The 19,871-nt window shown below is 40.5% G+C and overlaps 1 protein-coding gene across 2 annotated transcripts in view; it reads right to left on the reverse strand.

The window, feature by feature from the left end:
• Nucleotides 1-929: 929 nt before the first annotated feature.
• Nucleotides 930-19,871, reverse strand: part of KCTD5 (potassium channel tetramerization domain containing 5) — a 93,983-nt gene continuing 75,041 nt past the window's right edge. For both annotated transcript variants that reach the window (XM_043969895.1, XM_043969905.1), the window contains one exon: nucleotides 930-6,232. In XM_043969895.1, the coding sequence (XP_043825830.1) occupies nucleotides 6,203-6,232 (30 nt within the window). In that variant the 3' untranslated portion in view covers nucleotides 930-6,202. The remainder of the gene's footprint in view (nucleotides 6,233-19,871) is intronic.

Here is a 19,871-nt window from a genome sequence, read left to right on the forward strand (position 1 = left end):
GGGCTGCCATGAGGATGAGTCAGATCGGTGCTTTTAATGATTAGAGCCCTCCCACAATAGAACTGACCATTTCAAGAACTCAGGTCCGCTGACTCCCAAGTTTGTATTGTTTCCATTCCACAACACTATCTGGAAAATCAACTTATCTCATTCAACCCCCAAATTTAACTGATGATCAAATAGGTCCATAGAGACTTGGTGATTTGCTTCTTCTTAGCTCCCAAGCCCTCTCAATTCTACCTGTACACATCCCTCACACCTGTTCCCTTCCCTCTTTCTACAGGCCAGTAAACTGGCTTAGGGCCTCACCTCTTTCTGGCCTGGGCGACTGTGACAGCCTCCTTTCCCAGTTCAATGTGCTCTCCAAATTTCAAGACTTCTCCTGGTCACATCCTTGGTATGACTCACATCCTATCTTGTTTCCCTGCTCTAGGTCTATATTTAATCTCCTGGACTATGAGCTCCTTAAAGGCCAGGGAGCAGCTTTTTTCATTCTCTGTATCCTCAGTGCTAGCACAATGTTCTACACACACTGGACATTTAATAAATTAGTTGAACAGACAAAACCCTCCCACATGCTGGCTTATACCTTTGGGGCACAGAGGCTGATGAAATGACAGATGTACCTGGGCAGTTCAGTCTCTTAACTCATACAACAGTTGTTGATCTTCATTGGGGGAAGGCATAATTAAATCACAGGTCTGGACAATTCACCAAGTTTTCTATGAAGTTTATTGCTCACTGTTTCCCATGTCCATCTTCCAAACTAGGCTAAAAGACAATGTGAGGGCACGGTCTCACTTCTTCAATATTCCCCATGGTGCTCAGAACAGTGCTGAACAAGTGGCAGGTGCTCAGAAGGGCTCGATGAGTAAACACAAGGAGAAACACAAGAGATGGACCGAAAATATTTTCAGATCAAACCAAAGTTTTAAAAGGGAAAACAGGTTTATTTCATGCAATTTACAATTCACAATAAGCTTAGTGTTATGAAAAGGAGGTTAAAAAACACCCACACATTTTGTCATATATTTGTTCTGGAAACAATGGGCAGCCACCTTCCCTCTTTGGATGAAGGAGGAAGCCCCAGGTAAGGTTCCCTCCCAGACACCTCTGGGTGGGCTGCTTGGATACAACTTTCCATGTGCACTTTGCTGCTGCTAAGTTTAACCTTGATGCAACTTGAAAGTCCAGGAGCTAGAGCCCACTCTTGGCTCCAAGCTCTGCTGCAATAAGAACACTTTAAAGAGAGTGAAATGAAGACTTATTGCTAATTTGCTAGAGAAATAAAGCATCACAGACATAACCTCAGGAAGGTAGTGGGCACTGAAAACACAGCCAAATGGATATTTTTCTCCCTGGCAAACTAATGAGAAAATGGGAGCACTTGAAGAAGACTGGGAGGCCCATGGGAAGAGCCTTCAAATCCAGGCCCCTGGAACTCAAGTCCAGCCCAAATGAAGACAAGTCTTAACTGAGCAGTCTTGTCTAGGAGCAGCAGCTCAGTAGCCTTTGGGAAAGGAAATAAAAGAGTAGTCAGAAACATTTACATCCCTTTTCCAGTGTCCCCATGGGCCGAACCAAGGAAATGGTCCATATCCTTAGGGAACCACTGCTCTACTAGTCAGGGCCGAACTTGTGCATAAGCATCTTGGTCAGATCTCCAAAACAGAGACAGAGTACCAAGTAAAGAAAAAGAAAGTGCCCGGCCCCTATCATCATTACAATTCAGGCCTTCAAGGGAAGGTACCTTGAAATTGGTTATTGTTTCAGACCAATCACCCCGCGGTGGCACCTCTAGTAGCAACAGGGCCAAAGTACTAAGTCCAAAGGAGCAGCTCAGAGCTCAAAGCCAAGCTGGAGGTTCCAGGATTGGTTCAGTCAATCAGAAGGGATTGGAGGGAAGGGGGAAGGCATCACCCCAATCTTCTCGCCTATCACCTGAAATTCGAACAGGTTGAAGTAACACAGATACTCAGAAATGGAGGGTAAGGAAAGAGGAAAAGAGAGGGACAGAGAGGGAAGAAGGCAAAGAGATTCCCCCACATGACCCAAGGACAGTGGCATCAATAAATCAGACCCTATGGAGACCTAGCCTTCCCCAAGGGCATGTGCATCTGATCCAAAGTTATTGGGTTTTGTTTGTTTGTTTGTTTGTTTTTAAAGGCAGCAGCTACTCTTTCAAAATAAGTTTGAGCACCATTTCTAATTGTAGACAGACAGACACACAGTCCCCAAAGACAGACCTGGAAGGTGTTAGCCCTTAGCATTTTCCACTGCAGTAAAAGTGCGAGTTCCTTAGGACAGATAACAACAAAAATGAAACAACAACTAAAAGAACCCCCCAATGGTGCAGAATTAGCCCTTTGTAGTCCCAGTCAGGAGAAAAGGCCAAAGACGTTGCCAGGGCAGTCAGACCCAACAGGCCACTGCCGTTGAGGAAGTCAGTCACTGGAGACTGGTATTAGCCAGCAAGTAAACCCTAACGTGGGGACAGTGATGATAACTGTTTTTCTGAATGTTCTTCGGACCCAGGAGTGAGTCCCTATTTCAAAACATGATCAAAGGATTAACCCTTTTGCTTTTCCAAGGGGTTTCTGGAAAATGGGGAACAGACTGAAATAACGGCCAGTGCATTCCCGAGTTAAGTCCCAGAACTGATAGAGGCTGACATCTCCCTCTCTAGAAATGCTCAGCTTTTTGTTCCCCTCCTCCCTCTCACCTGTTCTGACTTCAGCTTCTGTGTAATTAGGGCCAGAAAATAAAGAATTCACTATAGAGCAATCAGGAGCACATCTTAAACTCCCATTCTTCTCAAGTTGCAGTTGCAGCAGTTCTATAGTTCAAGCTCTGACCCTTCCACTACTGTACTGGACAATAATAAGAATCAATTAAGAAAATTAAAGGAGCAACAAGATTTGACCAGCAACTCTAGGAGAAATACCCTAGACTCTTAGAGGTCGCATCTGTACTCTGATACTGGGAGGAAAGCTAGAAGCTAACTGGTTTTTCATGGAATTTTAGGAAAACTCTTTCGACAGATGCTAGAGAATTTCCTGAAGTAGCTTTTCTGTTAGTCTCTACAGAATGCACTGAATGAGAATTTATATAATTTCAGAGGAGATCTGGGGGAAAGGAATCTATGGTAAACTGCTCTTACCCACAACTAGACAGGGAGGCTTAACCAATGCAGACCAGACGCCAGCATTCCCATAGCATAATACTCTTCTGACTTGGAGACAGTGGCAGGTGTGGAAATCCTAACAGTCTTTAGAATGATGAGCCAGCTACACGCGGCAGGCCTCCTCTGGAGGCAGCCATCTGTACCTGGTCTCAGATACAAGACTTCGAAAATACAAGGAATCAAACAGCAATTACAGGAGGTCCCTGGGAATTCTAGGGGAGAACTAAGCCTAGCCTAAGGTCTGACATCACAGACCATGAGAATGCTTTGCTAAGGGAAATTAGAAGTTCCCCCCTCCCTTCAAATGAGTTGTCTAGAAATTTCCCATGAAACTTGGGAAATCATCATTATAATCCTTTTTATTTTTAGCCAAAGAAAGAGACAGACATAACAATAATAACTTTATGAGGTATCAGTAAAATTTCATTTTAAAATGCTGCTCCTTTCCCCACCCAAATGGGGGAATGGAGGCAAAAAGGCAGGCCATGCCCATCGGGAGAAGCAAATGAACAATGGCAAAGTATTCCAGTATAAAGTCCCTCTGTAAAGGAAATGCTTCAGTTCTGGACTACTCTGCCAATTCTACTTCCAAGAAATCTTCATGCTTTCTTCCTAGTGCTCTCTCTTTCTCTTTCAGGTTGACTGGCAATAACCAATCCTGAAAAATCACACTACAGTTGCTGTGCAGTGATTGGAATGTGGATGACAAGAGGCAGGCACAACTCGATCCTTACTCCTGGGAACCATGACCCTTGCTCCCTAAGGCAAATAAAACCAAGCCAAGAAATAGAACGCTGAGCTTACTCTGCATGGCTCACAAGAGCAAAACCAATGCTGTGACGGGGGCACAGGATACCCTAGACAACATCTGGAGCTCAACGTAATCAATCTCTAGCCCCAGATGCTTACCCAGGGACTTTGGCAGCAGAGACTTTTAGATGCAGTTTAAGACACTAACAGCTGTTATGCTTATCTGTAAATACACACTATTATTTGCTATTTTCAGGGGGAAACTTAGGCATTAAACTTTAAGCTGATAAAATATGGATACCTAAAAAAGTATAAAAGTATAAATATCCCCTTTAGAATAAATTTTAGTTAATTAAGTCTCAATATCTTTAAAAAAAAAAAACCAAACACACCACAAATCTTTCTTCTCAATATCACTAATCAAATGGATGCTAAACAGCTAGCAGCTTCCTACAGAGAGCATGTCCAAGTGGAAAAACATACTACAAATCCTTTCATGCCTCAGCTGAGTGGGAAAAAAAAATCATTTAGCCTGTTACTAAATCTGCTTTGTAAGAAATATTTTTGTTTTTGTTTTTTTACAAATAGTTTAAGCCAAACCTTTTTTTTTTTAAACAATAACATACAACAAACTTTATAAAAAGGGAGGTAAGTCCTCGATGCTCAAGAACTTCGTTGAACATGTCACTGGCAAGAGGAAGGGGGTGGAGGCAACCTTTCAGGAAATATTTTGAAATGCAACAATTTTAAAAGCCTTAAAATTCTAAACATCCTCAAAGTGTTAATGTCAGCAATCCTGAGGGTCAGTTTTCTTCTACCTCCCCTTTGAAACAGTTGTCAATCAGGAGCAAAGCATTGGCTCACTCTAGATACTCTCACCTCTACCTTAGCAAATAGAGCTTTAGAAAACTAGGTTTGCATTACTATTTGAGTTCAATCTGTTTAAAAGGCATGCTAACAGATAGAACACTAATAGCTCCAGTCTCATGTAAGGCTAGCATATCCTGTCCTGGTTTTGTGTGAGTCTCAAACATCCCTATTATTCTAGAGAGAACTGCATAGTTTTATAAAGAAAATGAAAGAGGAAGAGAGAGACATATGATGCACTGTAAACATCCTGAATTTTCAATTCAATCCAGATTTTAAACTCAAGAAATCAGGCGAAAAATCTGTGCAAAATACCTCCCCCATCCCAATGGAGATCGCTAGGACAGCAGACGCATTGATAGAGGTCAGCAATGCCCACCAACCAGTCTATATAATTTCAGGCAAAGCTTGGACCTCTCATTAGATCATTTAACCAAACCCAAAAAATTCTCAACACTTTTAGGCATTTCTACAAAGTAAAAACAGGAACATCTGTTAAATGAGCTATACTTTAAAAAGGCGCGGGGGGGGGGGGGGGGGGGAGAGAAGGAAAGAGAATACAAAGTTTTCTTAACTGGAAAGTACATATTAAGAAATTGGGTTTTTTCCTAATCCAACAATGGAAGCTTACTTTTTGTTAGAAGAATTAGTTACTAAGGTAAGAGGTCTTCAGGAAGTAGCGGCAAAAAGAATCTTCTCTTATTAGGAGCTTCACTTTGTAGGGAAAAGTAAGTTCCCAACTAAATGCATGCAATAAAGACTGGATGGCTGAACCCAGCCAGCCTCTCACTTGTATGTTCCTGCTGCCAGGTGTTGAACATATTACATTCTGATATCATTTGATCTCCGAAAGCTTGGATGGGGTGACCAAACAGTGTAAGACAGTAAATTGGGGCTGCCAAGCATTTTCTAACAGTAAAGGCCCCAAACATCTGCATTTAAGGGTTGTAATATGTAGCACCAAGTACATTGTCCTTTAAACTATCCTCAATGATTAATACCAAAGGGGAAAAAAAAAAAGAAAGGTTAAAAAAAATCACTTCACACCAATCACTATAGGATCTTTCTGCCTTAGTCCTGCACAAACAGACCTGGGAAGAATTCAGGGTGCCTGCTTGTTCCACCCAGGGCCAGTCCTGCCATGTGCCAGCAGCAGGCTGAACACACATGTTCTCTGTGCATTCTGCCAAGGAGTGATTTCACACTCTCTCAGTCAGTCAATTCTGTCTCACACTACCTCAGTGGCCCCCAAAAGAGATTCAAATTCAAACCCAGATCTCAAGAGAAAATTGTCTAAAGCAGGTTTCTTCTCACAGCCAAGCTTCTTCAACATGGCAATTCCTTGTATTTTGGGAGGAAAAAAAAGTGAAAATTCTTCAGCTCTCAATACTGTGGTCTTCTTCACATCCTGGAGCCCCTCTCTTGCAAAATCTGAAAGATAATAACAAACACAGAAGTCAGAAAAAACTTCACAATAAGCTTGAGGGCTTGTCTTCAGAGGGCAAAGCACTCAGTGGCTCAGTCCCTTGGAAGGCAACCAAGTTCACTGAGCTTCTTATAGAGCCAAATAAAATACTTAAAGGAAGTAAAGGAATGGTGGACAGTGTGTCTCCAATATCTTCAAGAAACTATCTATTAGGAGTTCCTAAGCTGGAGCTTAGAGAGCTACTAAATCACTAGCAAGAAAGCATATTACATTATTTCTCACAGCTACAATCACTGTCGTATTATGAAAGCCCACAAAGTGGACAGCACAGTGTCCCAAACTTTCTAGGGTTATTCAACACACACACACACACACACACACACACACACACACACACACACACACAATCTCTTGGACATTTAAATGTGAAGAGCTACCCCTAGGAAAAATAGAAACTACATTGCATTTAGACAAGCAGCACCATCCATAAATCCTAACCTAATCTCTGCTATCAAAAGCATTTCTGGCCTTTAAAACATTACATATTTCAATACCAATAGCCTATGCAATTTCATAGGGTGTTTTACATAAGGAGGGGACTGTCATTTGACAATTGTCTGAGGGTTTTCTGGGGTTGTTTGTTTTTTAATCAAGCTTAGACTAATCTCAGTAAGAAGAAATTACAACTAGTGAGTTGTTAGGTGAATATGGGTAAATATAATTCCCTGCATTTATTGCTATGGTTAAATTAAAAGACTGAAGTGTCTGATTATCTATGATCTACTGTCTAAAATAGAATATATTATTCACTAATTTATGCTGTTCTTCCAAGTTACAAAGAATGACAGAATAATGGGATCTGAAGCCTGGCCAGTGGGAAGACCCAAGATATCAGATCCATGACTGTACTAGTTAATCTCATAACCTCTCTTTTTTCACTTTCAATTCATATATTATCTGTGCACCAGAGAAATATCTGATAAACCCAAAAGATACCATTACCTAAATCCAAAAGATAATATTTTCTTTGGTTAAAAATGAAAATATCACCAACTCAGAGTAAAAGCAATGTTTCTAAGTATAAATCATAAAACATGTTGAAATAGCTACTGTAAAGTTAAAAAGCCTTAGGCAAAAGTGCTGTCTGAGATGACAGTGCTTCTTCGGTCTGCACTAAAGACTAATTAAGAATTTGCAGCAAAACTGTGAAGGTTGAGATGTTACGGTGTAGGGTTCTGTACAATTAAACATGTACTTGAAGAATTATCCAGGATCGTAATTTTTGCTATATTTTAAATAACTTGCCTAAAGTGCACTTTTACTGGGAGATGTTTATCAAAGTTGTTGTAAGATTCTACACAATCAGGAAAGTATCTGTCTTCATACATGAGTCTTGTTCAGTTATTCCTACTGTAATATATGTTTCTCAAAATGCAGTTTCAAATAGACATTTGTTATACAAATGAAATAAAAACCGTAAGAGGCATAAATCTTACAGCACACTTTGCTAACAAAAATACACATCTAAGTTACAAAAAGCAATACCGGACCACAAATAATTTGTTTCTTCTACATAAAATATTATTATGAAATCGAACAGTTATAGGACAAAAACTGTTCGTCCACTGTAAAAACTGATTTTTGTTTCCAAAAATCACAATAAATATAGAACAAAGAGCAAAAACGTTGATAACCACTGTTTGAAAATAAAACATAAATTACTGTATTCCATCTCAAAATGCATTCTATCAGCTTAGTTTTATGACAGGACAAAATTCCAAGTCAAAATGAAATAAAGCAGGTATTTTAAAGAATTAAAACATTATTTTAAAAAGTTATATTTTTAAGACACAGAAATTTTGCTCTGATAACCTGGAGCCCAATAACCTTTTGATAATTACACTGACATCTCCTCCTGCTACTATTAATAAAGCTCCTAAGTTTGTTTCACTGTTCAAAAAGCCCACTGAGCTGAGCTGTTCCAATCCAGTTGCTGCTGAATCTGACTTATGGATTCAGTAATATCTGAGGATTTGCCCCAGCAAGGGCCCACCAACATTTGTTGAATCAACTGCTGGTGTCCAGGTCCTGCAGCTCCTGATGAAGGATTTGTGTTTCCGCCAGGTACAGAGATATACATGGTAGTGTCTTATCCAGTGTTTCTCAATCTTCACTGGCCAGGAGTAAACACTGGTATGGAGCTTCTACTGCTAAAGTCCATAGACCCTGATGAATTTGGAACAAGGCCCAAAGTGCGTAGGGTTGGACACTGATGATAGTGTACCATTTCTTGGAGGAAAGTTGGGAGCTCATTTGTCCTTGATGCTGAGGATATGCAGCAAAAGGAGATTATTAAGCATCATCCGTGTGGCAAGTTCAGTATCCTGGCTTAGTGGCTGCATAGCCCTCCTTGTGTAGATGGCAAATGAAAGGTTCTGCCTAAGCTGTTACTGGCTATTATAGATTCTACACTCCTGGTGTGCTGAACACACCAGTTCCCATGCCTCTGTTGACCTCCAGTTTCCTAATCTGTAGAGGGACAATAATAATAGCACCTACTTCCCAGGGTGGTTGCAAGGATCACATGATTGTAAAGTGCTAAACACAATGCCTGGAATAAATGTTAAGTATTCCTCATTTATTATTATTATTTCTCTCATGGGACTGGATACCTCTATTCTGGGTTTTAGATGTGATTGGCATAAAATGCCAAAGATGAATGATTTCCTATGTAAGATAATTTGGAAATGCATCTGACTGAATTGACATCATCTGACTAGTACTAAGTTTTTGTTTCATGTTTCAAATTCCTATTATTGCATGTGTTATGTTTCTGAATTTTCTTACATTATGAAATTTGATAAAGCATCGTATCAGAAATATAGTTATAAAAGCAACTTCTCTTTAAATTTGGATGTTGTTAAAATATGAACTGAGCTGTTAAAATAATGCAGTAAAATGCTTGAAAACTGTTAAATATTTAAGGGGATCTATTTGCTTTAAAGTGGATAATAATAACTTACTGTTTGGAGAAAATTACCACAGACCTCTTAACTTAGCCTTATCTGAGAGGTTCCTGGGAAAATTTAAAGGTTTGCTTACAGTAAAGAGTTTCTTCTAAGATCATTTGGCTACCACTAATGAAAATTATGAAACTCTACCTGTTAATAATTAGTATATAGTAAAGTTAAATCTTTGAACCAACTTAACTAACAACAGGTTTTAGATCCAGAGATTTCATTTTGCCTTTGGGGTTAATAGGCAATACAGATGTGTTACTCTGGCATATCTTGGTCAGATAGGATCACCAACACAGAAGTGCTCCAACGAGAGCAACTTCCGAGCATCTACACACTACTGAAACAAAGACAGCTGCGCTGGCTTGGTCATGTGCACCGCATGCCAAGATGGATGCATTCCTAAAGACCTACTCTATGGTGAGTTAGCCTCAGGCCAAAGACCTGCTGGATACCCCTAGCTTGGCTACAGAGATGTATGCAAGCAAGACTTGAGGGCTCTGGGAATAGACATTGACAACTGGGAGGAGATGGCCAAGGATCGCGCCCGATGGAGTTCAGTACTCAGGAGCAGTTTGTGCGCAGCTGAGGTGGGCCTTCAAGCTCAGGAGGAAGAAAAACAAATGAGACACAGGAATGAACAGGCAACAGAGAGCACAGTCTTCCGATGTCCTCCTCATTGCAGCAGGAGCTGTGGCTCCCGTATCGGACTACACAGCCACGCTGTAACCTGTGGCTCTTCAAGGCGCTGATCCATGGTCATCCTCGACTGGTGGAAGCCTACTACTCTGGAAACTAAGAAGAGCCAATAAATTTCCTGGGGGTTTTGAGTCAATTATTCACTGGATATGTGAAACTCTAGAAAGTGATTATTCTCAATGTATAAATGAAGGATAGATTAAGTATTCTTATAGATGTAATCATTTTTAACTATTACCGAGAAAAGAATGGAATAATAATATCCTAGCCCTAAACTGTGGTCACTGAAATTTTGTTAATTGAGGTAAAATCTCATGGGACCATAATCTGATATTGTTCTAAATTTTCGTTTCAGGGATGATTATATGACTTGTCATAAGGCCAATAGTCTACCATTCGAGGGAAATGCCACGTGCTGACCAAAGGGGAATACGGCCTGAGGACTGCTATAGGTAGATATCTGCTCCTGGGAAAAGTTGAGGAGACAGTCTTGGCAAAGGTAAGGGGCCTCTTGACTCAATTTCCCCATCATATTTCCTTTTTGAACAGGAACTGTTAAGCCTGATTCTTGCCTGGAATCAAACAAACTAAGGGAGTTTTCCCCCGTTAGGACTTGTGTCAGATCAAACTGTGCCCTTGATGGAACAGTCTTGATACTATAGTAACCATATCCCTCTCTTCCTTTCATAGAAAATTCCTACAATCAGGACAGGTAAACAGCAGAAGTTTGTCGCTGAATAGATTGATACTAAAACATCTGAGTTACCATAATGGGATGCAAGTACGAAAGATCTTACTGTTGCTAACCTTTATTTGTGATCAACTCCATATCCCACATAACTAGGCAAATGAGTTCTTGGGTTTCCCATTCCCTTGCTAACAGTTATATATTTATGTAGAAGACTAGATCCTTAAAGTACCTCATTCCTTCAAGATGACATGAGGAGAATATGTATGCCCTAAAAACAGGAGATAGAACAAATATATAAAAGGGTTTTTAAAAATTTAATGGAGTAGCAAACTTTGGGAAAGTAATCCAGCAATCCACATATGATTGGGTTCCAAATGTTTCTAATGGGATTAGTTTTTCTTTTAATTTTTTTTTGGGGGGATTAGTTTTTCTAATAAGTATGTTTTAGTGACAAATCCCAAAATTTAATTATGATTTTTACATATAAAATTGAATTAATAATTTCCCCCATTTGGAAGTATCTGTATGATAACATTAAGGGAAAGGAGGGCTTGTTTACAGGACAGCTCCTCTTCCTTCAGCCTGCGGATGACACTGTTTCAGGTGAATTTGCTGTTGTTGTCCAGTCATAACCAACTCTTTGTGACCCCCGTTGGAGTTTTCTTGGCAAAGATACTAGAATGGCTTGTCATTTCCTTCTCTAGCTCATTTTACAGATGAGGAAACTGAGACAAACAGGGTCAGGTGACTTGCCAAGGGTCACAAAGCTAGTAAATATCTGGAGCCATATTTGAACTCAATGAAAATAAGTCTTCCTGACTCCAAGCTTGGCACTCTATCCACTGTGCCAGCTAGCTGCCTGGTGTAATTTGTTGTTGTTCTTATGGTTTTGTTCGTAAGGGTTAGATCCCTGTAGCTGAGTTAGTTCTTGCCAAATGAACAAGTTATTGGAAAAGCAAATTCGGAAGGTTATATTAACTATATTAAGTCTTGTTACTGGCAGATTTTAGTAGAATACTCTTGGAATCTTTGCAAGTGACTTGGAAGCATAGGAGCAGATCTTCTGGGAGAAATCCTTTCAGAGCTGCCCTGAGGACAACGCCTATTCTGGGTGATGTAATGAATTGCACTAGAACTGCCCAGGTCCCCAATGTCATTAAAGAAGATTCTTTTCTGTGTGTCACTACACAGGTGTAAGCACCGTCTCTCATAACAAGACCATGCCAAATTATGTTTTTCTTGGCAACTTGACCTTTAGTGGCTTCACAGCTGGCAGCGTCAATGCAGGCTCTTGAGGTACTGGCTTTCACCTTGCTAAGATGTTGCCAGGGTGGTCAGGTCCACTTAAACTACCCACAAAATGGCTATCCACTCCATCTGAAGCCCCTTCGGTACTAATGACTCATGGACAGTTCTGTCTGTGGTGATAAGGCTTATTTTTCCCTTCCCCTTAATTGATTTAGGACATGTGGGGGTGCCTATTTGGCCTGACCAGTGTCAATTTTTAATAACAATACAGGACTAGTGGGAAAGAAATCTGCTTGAAACTTGGAGGCATGGTGGTTTAAATGTAAGAGAGAAAGAGGGAGGGGGAGACGGAGATGGGGTTGGGGGAGGGAGAGAGAGAAAAGAGCCTAGCTAATGGGAATGTGGCTACAATACAAAACCTTGAAAAACTACATGGAAAGGGGATGGAGCTCCTCTGGTTCCTAATTCCATATGTTGGGGTCTTTGCATTGGAGCAGGCTGCTAGGAACCTCTCACTTGAAACTGAGAAACTCACCGAAGCCATAAGTGAGTTAAATCTCCCTCCAAATTGAAGAAGATTCATTAGCACAAATGGTCTTACAAAATTATATGATCTTAGACATTATTATAGCTTCACAAGGAAGGGCCTGTGCTATGATCAGTTTTGTTGATTTTACATTAATCAATCAGGAGAAATCAAAATTAGCATTTATCAAATTCAGCAAGTTCTGGCAGAAACACAACCACCTACCCCAGATGACCCCTGATGGAATCCCTCTTCTCGATGCTTTTGGCTGCAGGGAAATGGCTTGGTAGCCACCCTTTGTAAATAGTTGCTGCATGAAAGCTTGTTCTAGTCTAGTCCCAGAGACGAGCTTAAAAATCTTATAGATTAGTTTATACAAATTGAGAAAACCAAACTGACTTCATTTTATATCACTGCCAACTGGACTAAGCTGCTGCTGAACTAAGTCTTGTAATTTCAGGGAAGTCATTTATCACTATATTAATAACTGTTTTGCAGGATGCAAATAATGCAACCAGAGTCCCCAAACTCTGGAAAGTCCCTGAAACCATAACTATACTTTTCCATTAAAAACCTTTGTAAATCTCTCTTCAGGGTTCTTGTGTCTACTAAAGGGGCCCTGGACCCAATTTGTTCTGCAAATGCATGCCTTGCTAATATATTGCATAGCACAGACACTGTTTACTCAATTACTATAAAGCCGCTCATGACAGAACAAAAACATGAAGGAATGAAGGCAACAGGTCAGAAAATAAAATGAAAAGGCCTAGATCATCTTGAGAAATACCTTGTCAAGTAGAAAGAACATCAGACATGCTACTCTGACTCAGCATGCACCAGCCCAGTCATTCCATTTCCCTGATCTTTAGTTTCTTTAGCTGTAACATGGAGAGAATAACAACTTCACTACCTACCTCTGAGGACTGTTGTGAAGGAAGTGCTTCATGAATTCAGTGCTACAAAAACATCCTGTTATCTTTACACTTCAACACAATGATAGAGAATACAATTTCAGACTTCCTGATAACATTTCTAAAACCTCACCTGCCATTTCACTGACCCAGAAATATCCTAAGCGGTAGCATGGATAACATGCAGGCCTTAGAACTCAAATCCTTCCTCTGACACTAACTAGCTGGGTGACCCATGGCAAGTCATTTACCCTTTCTGTGCCTCAATTCCTTCATCACCGAAAAGACAGGACTGGATTCAGTGGCTTCTAATGTCTCTTCCAGCTATAAATGTATGATCCTATGATACCGACCATGCATCTCCGGACTCTCCTTTCAGGTCATCTTAGGCTAATTGGAAAACCTCAAACCACTGGGCAAGCTCTTATCCCACTCCTCTTGTGCAAGGTACTACCCAAAACGGGGCATTCCTTCTTTTATGATATAGGAGCAGACATTTCACAACCCACCTATGTGCCTCCCTTACTGAGAGGGAACAATGCAATCATACAAATTACCTACCCCACCTGAGCAGCTGAGGCCGTCCTCTGCATTTGAGGATAGGCCTTGTCCTTTCTTATACTGCATGGAAAGCCACAACTTTGAAACCTCAGTTCTGTTAAGCACCCCTGTCAAAGACAACGGGTCGACTTTCTTTCCCACAGGACAGCCTGATTTACTATCTGCTCTGATTTCATTCAAGAGGCAGGTGAAGTGAAGGAATGAGTGTGTGGGTGTGTGCCAGGTGAGGGTGGTGGCTGCACTATGACAACCAGCCATCAGGTGTTTCAGCTGTGGATTCACTCCCACACCTGAGGCTAACCCGACCCTGAGGAAGCTTTAATGCCCTGAAACAGGGTGATGGAACTTTGCAGCTTGACTAGTAGCCTTATTACTAGCTACACTTTTCGTCAAGTCCCTGTGAGGAACACAAAACAATAAAATTCATCAAGTCAGCAGTTTTTACAATTTGCTGGCAAAGTTAGTTCCCCTAAGTAAATGGCTGCTTAAATAAGTAATACTTATGAGGTAAAGTCAGATCCAGAATTTCCTCATTTACTGAAAATGGAAAAATGTTTCAGACTGTGTAGACCAAAAGTAAAAATAATTAGCAAACATGCTACATTTAAAGATCTAGATCAGAAAGGCTTTTCCCTTGAATACTCAAGTTATTGGCTAATTTGCTTTCTTGGAATTCCTTTCATGCTTTTGTTGTTTGTCCTTAGTTCTCAAAGAAGACCATGACATCACCCCATGTCATGACTTGCACTGAACTGAATTTAAGTGAGGGAGGCTATTCAAGGTCACCAATCTCACTCTTTCCTCCAGAGCCATCTGGGTCCAGTGGCAAGATACCTATCAGGACAACTGGAGATGGCCCCGGGTGTTTAAGGGAATTGGGGTTCTTAGACTTGCCCAGGATCACACAGCTACAGTAATTGTCTGAGATGAGATTTGAACTCAGGTCCTCTTGACTTCAGAGCCAATGCAGTTATCCACTTCGCCACCTAGCTGCCCCTACTTTCATGCACTCTTCTGCTCAAAGCCTTCACTGGTTCCCTACTGCCTAAAACAGAAACACAAAAACACTCCCTAGGGCTGGCAAACAAATGAAAACACAACAAAACATAAATAATGTCAAAATATGGTTTTCTAAGCCAATATGCACCCAGCAGGGATCATTATGTAGGGTTGAGTGGCCCTGTTCTATTTGAGTCTGACACCACTGGCCTAAAAGATAAAGCCTAACAGTCAAGGCACTCCAAAAATATGTTGTCATGTTAAATAACACTGCCACCTTCTCTCACACTATCCCCATCCCATACACTCACTTTAGGTAAATTGGACTGTTCATCCTACTTTGATTTTGCCTTTGTTTGGGGTAGGACATGGACTGGACAAATAAAACAAAGAAGTATCTCTGATTCCATAAATGCCATGTTTTCCCACCTCTATATCTTTCCTTACACTAGTTCCTTTATCAGGAGCATATCCCAACAATCTCTGGCCAACTCTTATCCGTCTTTCAGAAAGACCCAGCTCAAATGCTCTTTCCTTGGCAAAGCCATCACTGATTCTCCCATCTGAAAATAATCCTTCCTTCCTCAGACATAGTGTCATGTTTTGGGAGTACTTCTTTTATGTACCTTCCACAGAGGACTATATTTTAGTTATTTTTGACTTTTCCCCACAATGAGCCATTTTCTGCATATAGCGGGTACTTAATAAACACGTGGTGAATTGAATTAAGAAGGCTTCTGAAGAGAGGCAAAGCCCACTTACCTTAAATATAATAAATAAAGTTATCAATCTGGCCAAGCAGTCTTCTTGGCCCAGACAAAGAAAGTCAATGAGACACTACAGAAAGTGGCATCTTCCAGTCCAGAGGGACTCAAAAAGTTTACTTCAGAAGCCCACCGACTGGATCAAGAAAACAAGTCAGAATGCCCCTCAAACAAAAGAAGGGCCAAATATACATGGATTACACAGGGCTCTGTGTCCAGAGGCAGCCAGAGCAGCAGCTCCCCTGAAAAAGTCCCAGGATGGTCAGAAATCACCAGGGTGATTTGAAACTCTCAGTGATGATGTTGGAATACTGGGAAAGAGGCAGACAAGGGCAGGCAAGGCAACATTGAGTGCCAGAAGCCCAGGGACTCCCAGGGGCTCTCAGGTCCCTAACCTAACTTCTGCTCTGACACTCCATTCAAAGTTCTGAAGAACCAGCATTATCAATCTCAAATTTCCAGGGGGCTCTAACTTCAGGAAGTAGAGATCAGTGGACCAAGTAACCTAGAGTGAGACCAAGTAGGGCTGACTACCCCACCAAAAAGTATAGCAGGGGGCAGATCCTCAGTCTGGCACAAAGTCTTAATTCAGGAACTGAAGCTGTAAAGATGAGTAAGCTAAAGAAGGCACCGACCAATCAATAAAAGAACTTTCTGTAGATACAGAGATGCTCAAAAATCCAGGCCAAGAGAAAGTAACTCCATAATAACTGAAAGCAAAGGAAACAAGTTTTTCCATAAGGACTGCATGAATAGTTAAAAAAAATGAAGCAAAAGAGTTTTTAAAATGGAATAAAAGCTCTGGAGGAAAAAAAAATAGGAGAATAAATAGCTTGAAAGAAAAAAATGATAATATGCCTTCTCCAAGTAACAGACTCCCTGATTACTACAACAGATCAAACAGAAATCAATGACTCCATGAAATAGCAATAAATATTAGAACAAAATCAAAGGACTGAAAAATAAAAGGAAATTATAAGATATAAAAAAATTACTTGGAAAATAGGCTGAGATCACTTTAAGAAACACCGGAGGTGGCGCAGTGGATAAAGCACTGGCCCTGGATTCAGGAGTACCTGAGTTCAAATCCAGCCTCAGACACTTGACACTTACTGGCTGTGTGACAATGGGCAAGTCACTTAATCCCCCATAGACTCGGGGAAAAAAAAAAAGAAACACCGGACTCCTCGAAATCCGTATTTCTTAAAAAGCTATAACACAAAGAAACAATGAGCAGGCAGATTTCAGAGACACCTGGAAGGACTTGCATGAACTGATGATGAGTGAGATAAGCAGAACCAGGAGAACATTGTACACAGTATCAACAACACTGTGTGTTGATCAATTGTGATAGACCTGTCTCTTCTCAGCAATACAACGGTACAAGATAGTTCCAAGGGACTCATGATGGAAAATGCTCTCCAAATCCAGAAAAAAAAGAACTGTGGAATATGGATGCAGATTGAACCATACTATTTCTTTGGTTTTTGGTGCTGCTGTTTTTCTTTTTTGAGGTTTTTCCTTTTTGCTCTGATTCTTTCACAGCATGACTAATGCAGAAATATGTTTAATGTGATTGTACATATATAACCTCTATCAGATTACTTGCTGTTTTGGGGAGGGGGGAAATGGAAGGAGAAAAATTTGAAACTAGAAATCTTATAAAAACAAATGTTGAAAACTATCTCTACATGTAACTGGAAAATAATAAAATACTTTTATAATTTTTAAAAAAGCTATAACACAGTATTTCTGAAAATCATAAATGAAAACTGACCAGATCTATAAGAACCAGAGGGTGAAGTGAAGATAAGAACTTACCAATAACCTCCAGAAAGAAACCCCAAAAGAAAAAAAAAACTCAGGAATGCCATAGTCAAGATCTAGAGCTTCCATATTAAAGAAAATACACTACAAACATCTAGAAAGGAGTTCAAGAATGAAGGAACTAATGATCACATAAGATGCAAGAGCATCTACCATAAAGGAGAGGAGTTTTTGGAATACAACTAAGAATAACTTACCCTGAGAAGTTAACTGCAGGGGAAAAAACGGAGGGGGGGTGGGGGGATGGGGGGAAGAAGAAGAAATAGACTTGATGGAATAAAGGACTGACTTTCAAGAATTTTGGGTGAAAAGACCAGAGTTTAGTAGGATCTTCAAAAATACAAATCCAAGAGTCCAGAGAAACCTAGAAAGGCAAATTTACTTTAAGGATCTGTATAATAATGCAGTGCTAACATTCAAATATAGGGAGAGAAGAAATATATGCCACTTCAGAATCACTATCTTTAAAAGATATTAAGGGAGTTAAATTAAAAAAAAAAACATAAGATGTAGGGGTGTACTGATACTGTTCTGAGGGCCCTAAGAGGAGAAAGAAAAGGGAAGGTAAAAGGAATTCAGTAGTATAGAAAGGAGAAAGAAGAGAGTAGAACTTGATATTTCTTATAATTGAAGGGTCTGAGAAAAGGAGTATACAAACATGGAGGAAGGGGGGCAGGGGGGCCAAAGGAGGTAGCATCAAATAAGTCTCGTTCATATGTGAAACAACAAGAGTATTGAACACAAACACACATACACATACAGAGCTTGGTGTAAAAATGCACTAAACTCAACAAGTAGGGATGGGGCAGGACAAAATGGAGGAAATCATCACAAACAAAACAAACTTCCTTGATTCTGAAGGGGGTATTAAAAAGAGGAGTTAAAAAGAAAAGCAAAGAGTGGGAATCAAAGTGAGGAGTTTGTCAGCTAGGGAACAGCTTAATAAACTGTAGTATATAAATAAAATGGAATGTTGTAACAGAAATAATGAAAGATGCTTTCAGAGAAATCTGGATAGTGTGACTGATGCAAAGTAAAGTGAGCAGAATGAGAACAGCCTCTCTAAAGACAACACTGTTGTAAAAACAAACAAACTGAAAGACAGGAGGATGCCTGCCCCCCTTCCTCCATGCACCTCCTGAAAGAAAGGGGATGGAAGCAGGGTACAGAAAGAAACATGGTTTTGGACATGGCCCCTGAGTAGATTAATTTGACTTACTACACTGGGGGGGATGGAAGTGGAATTAACAAGAGTGTGTGTGTGTGTGTGTGTGTGTGTGTGTGTGTGTGTGTGTGTGTGTGTGTGTGTGTGTGTGTGTGTGTGTGTGTTTTACTCAGAGGGATGCAAAAAAGAAGCCCATCACTGAAACATTTTTTTAAATGCACAGAGTACCAGAAGGAAGTTCAGAAAGGAAGTATAGACAAGCAAGCAGGAAAGTTTGGAAAGAAATCTATTTAAAAAATAAATAAAACAAGACACATGAAATGGAGATTTACAGTTTCATATAAAAATCATCTGTTTTGCTGTGAGCAGAAGATGCTTACTTTGAGGAGTGTGAGGGATTTAAATTCAGAATCTTAAAGACTTAGAGAGAGAGAGAAAGAGAGAGCCAGCAGCCATGTCTTCATTTTGTACCCCCGTTGTTCTCCTCTGGACTTCATGCTCTCCCAAACCTCATTACCCTAAAAGATCATACCTATCACCCCTGACAATGAGACCTCCTCAGTACACCCCTGTCCCGGCAGCCCCGCCCCACTTCTGACTAGAGAGGGTGGACCTCCATCTAAGGAGGGTGTCCAGGTTAGCCACCTCTTCATTTTCCACCCTGCTGTACTCCTCAATACATCATCGTTCCCACTTCCTGAGCTAGGTCCCCATCTCCCAACCTCCCTGTGAAGCTTCTTTGCCTATGTTACCTTCCCCTATCAGGCTCTGAGCTCCTTGAAGGCAGGGACTATCTTTTATCATTAGCATCCCCAGAGCCTAATGCAGCAGTTCCTGGTACATGGCAGGCACTTAATAAATGTTTACTGACTAACTGGGATCAAATGAAATATTTGTAAAGCACTTAGCACAGTGTCCGGCACACAGCAGGATGTATATAAATGCTCATACCATCCCTTTTCTCTGACTAGTCACTTATGCCCTCCTCGTTATACCCTGAGTTGAAGTTTTCTTTTTATATATTCTCTGGTTAGAACAGTCCTGGAGATACCTTTCTCTGTAACGCAATACTATCTGACAGTCACGGGGATGGCTGCAGAGGATCATACGTGAAAACATGTCACATTAGGGCTTGACACATAAATTCACATACACCTACTTGCAAAGGACACCTATCCATCTTCAAAGGTAGGCTTGACCCTCTAAGGAAGGAAACTCCTTGGCTGGCTAAACTTA

The sequence above is a fragment of the Dromiciops gliroides genome, chromosome 1, assembly GCF_019393635.1.
Source record: "Dromiciops gliroides isolate mDroGli1 chromosome 1, mDroGli1.pri, whole genome shotgun sequence".
NCBI lineage: Eukaryota > Metazoa > Chordata > Mammalia > Microbiotheria > Microbiotheriidae > Dromiciops > Dromiciops gliroides.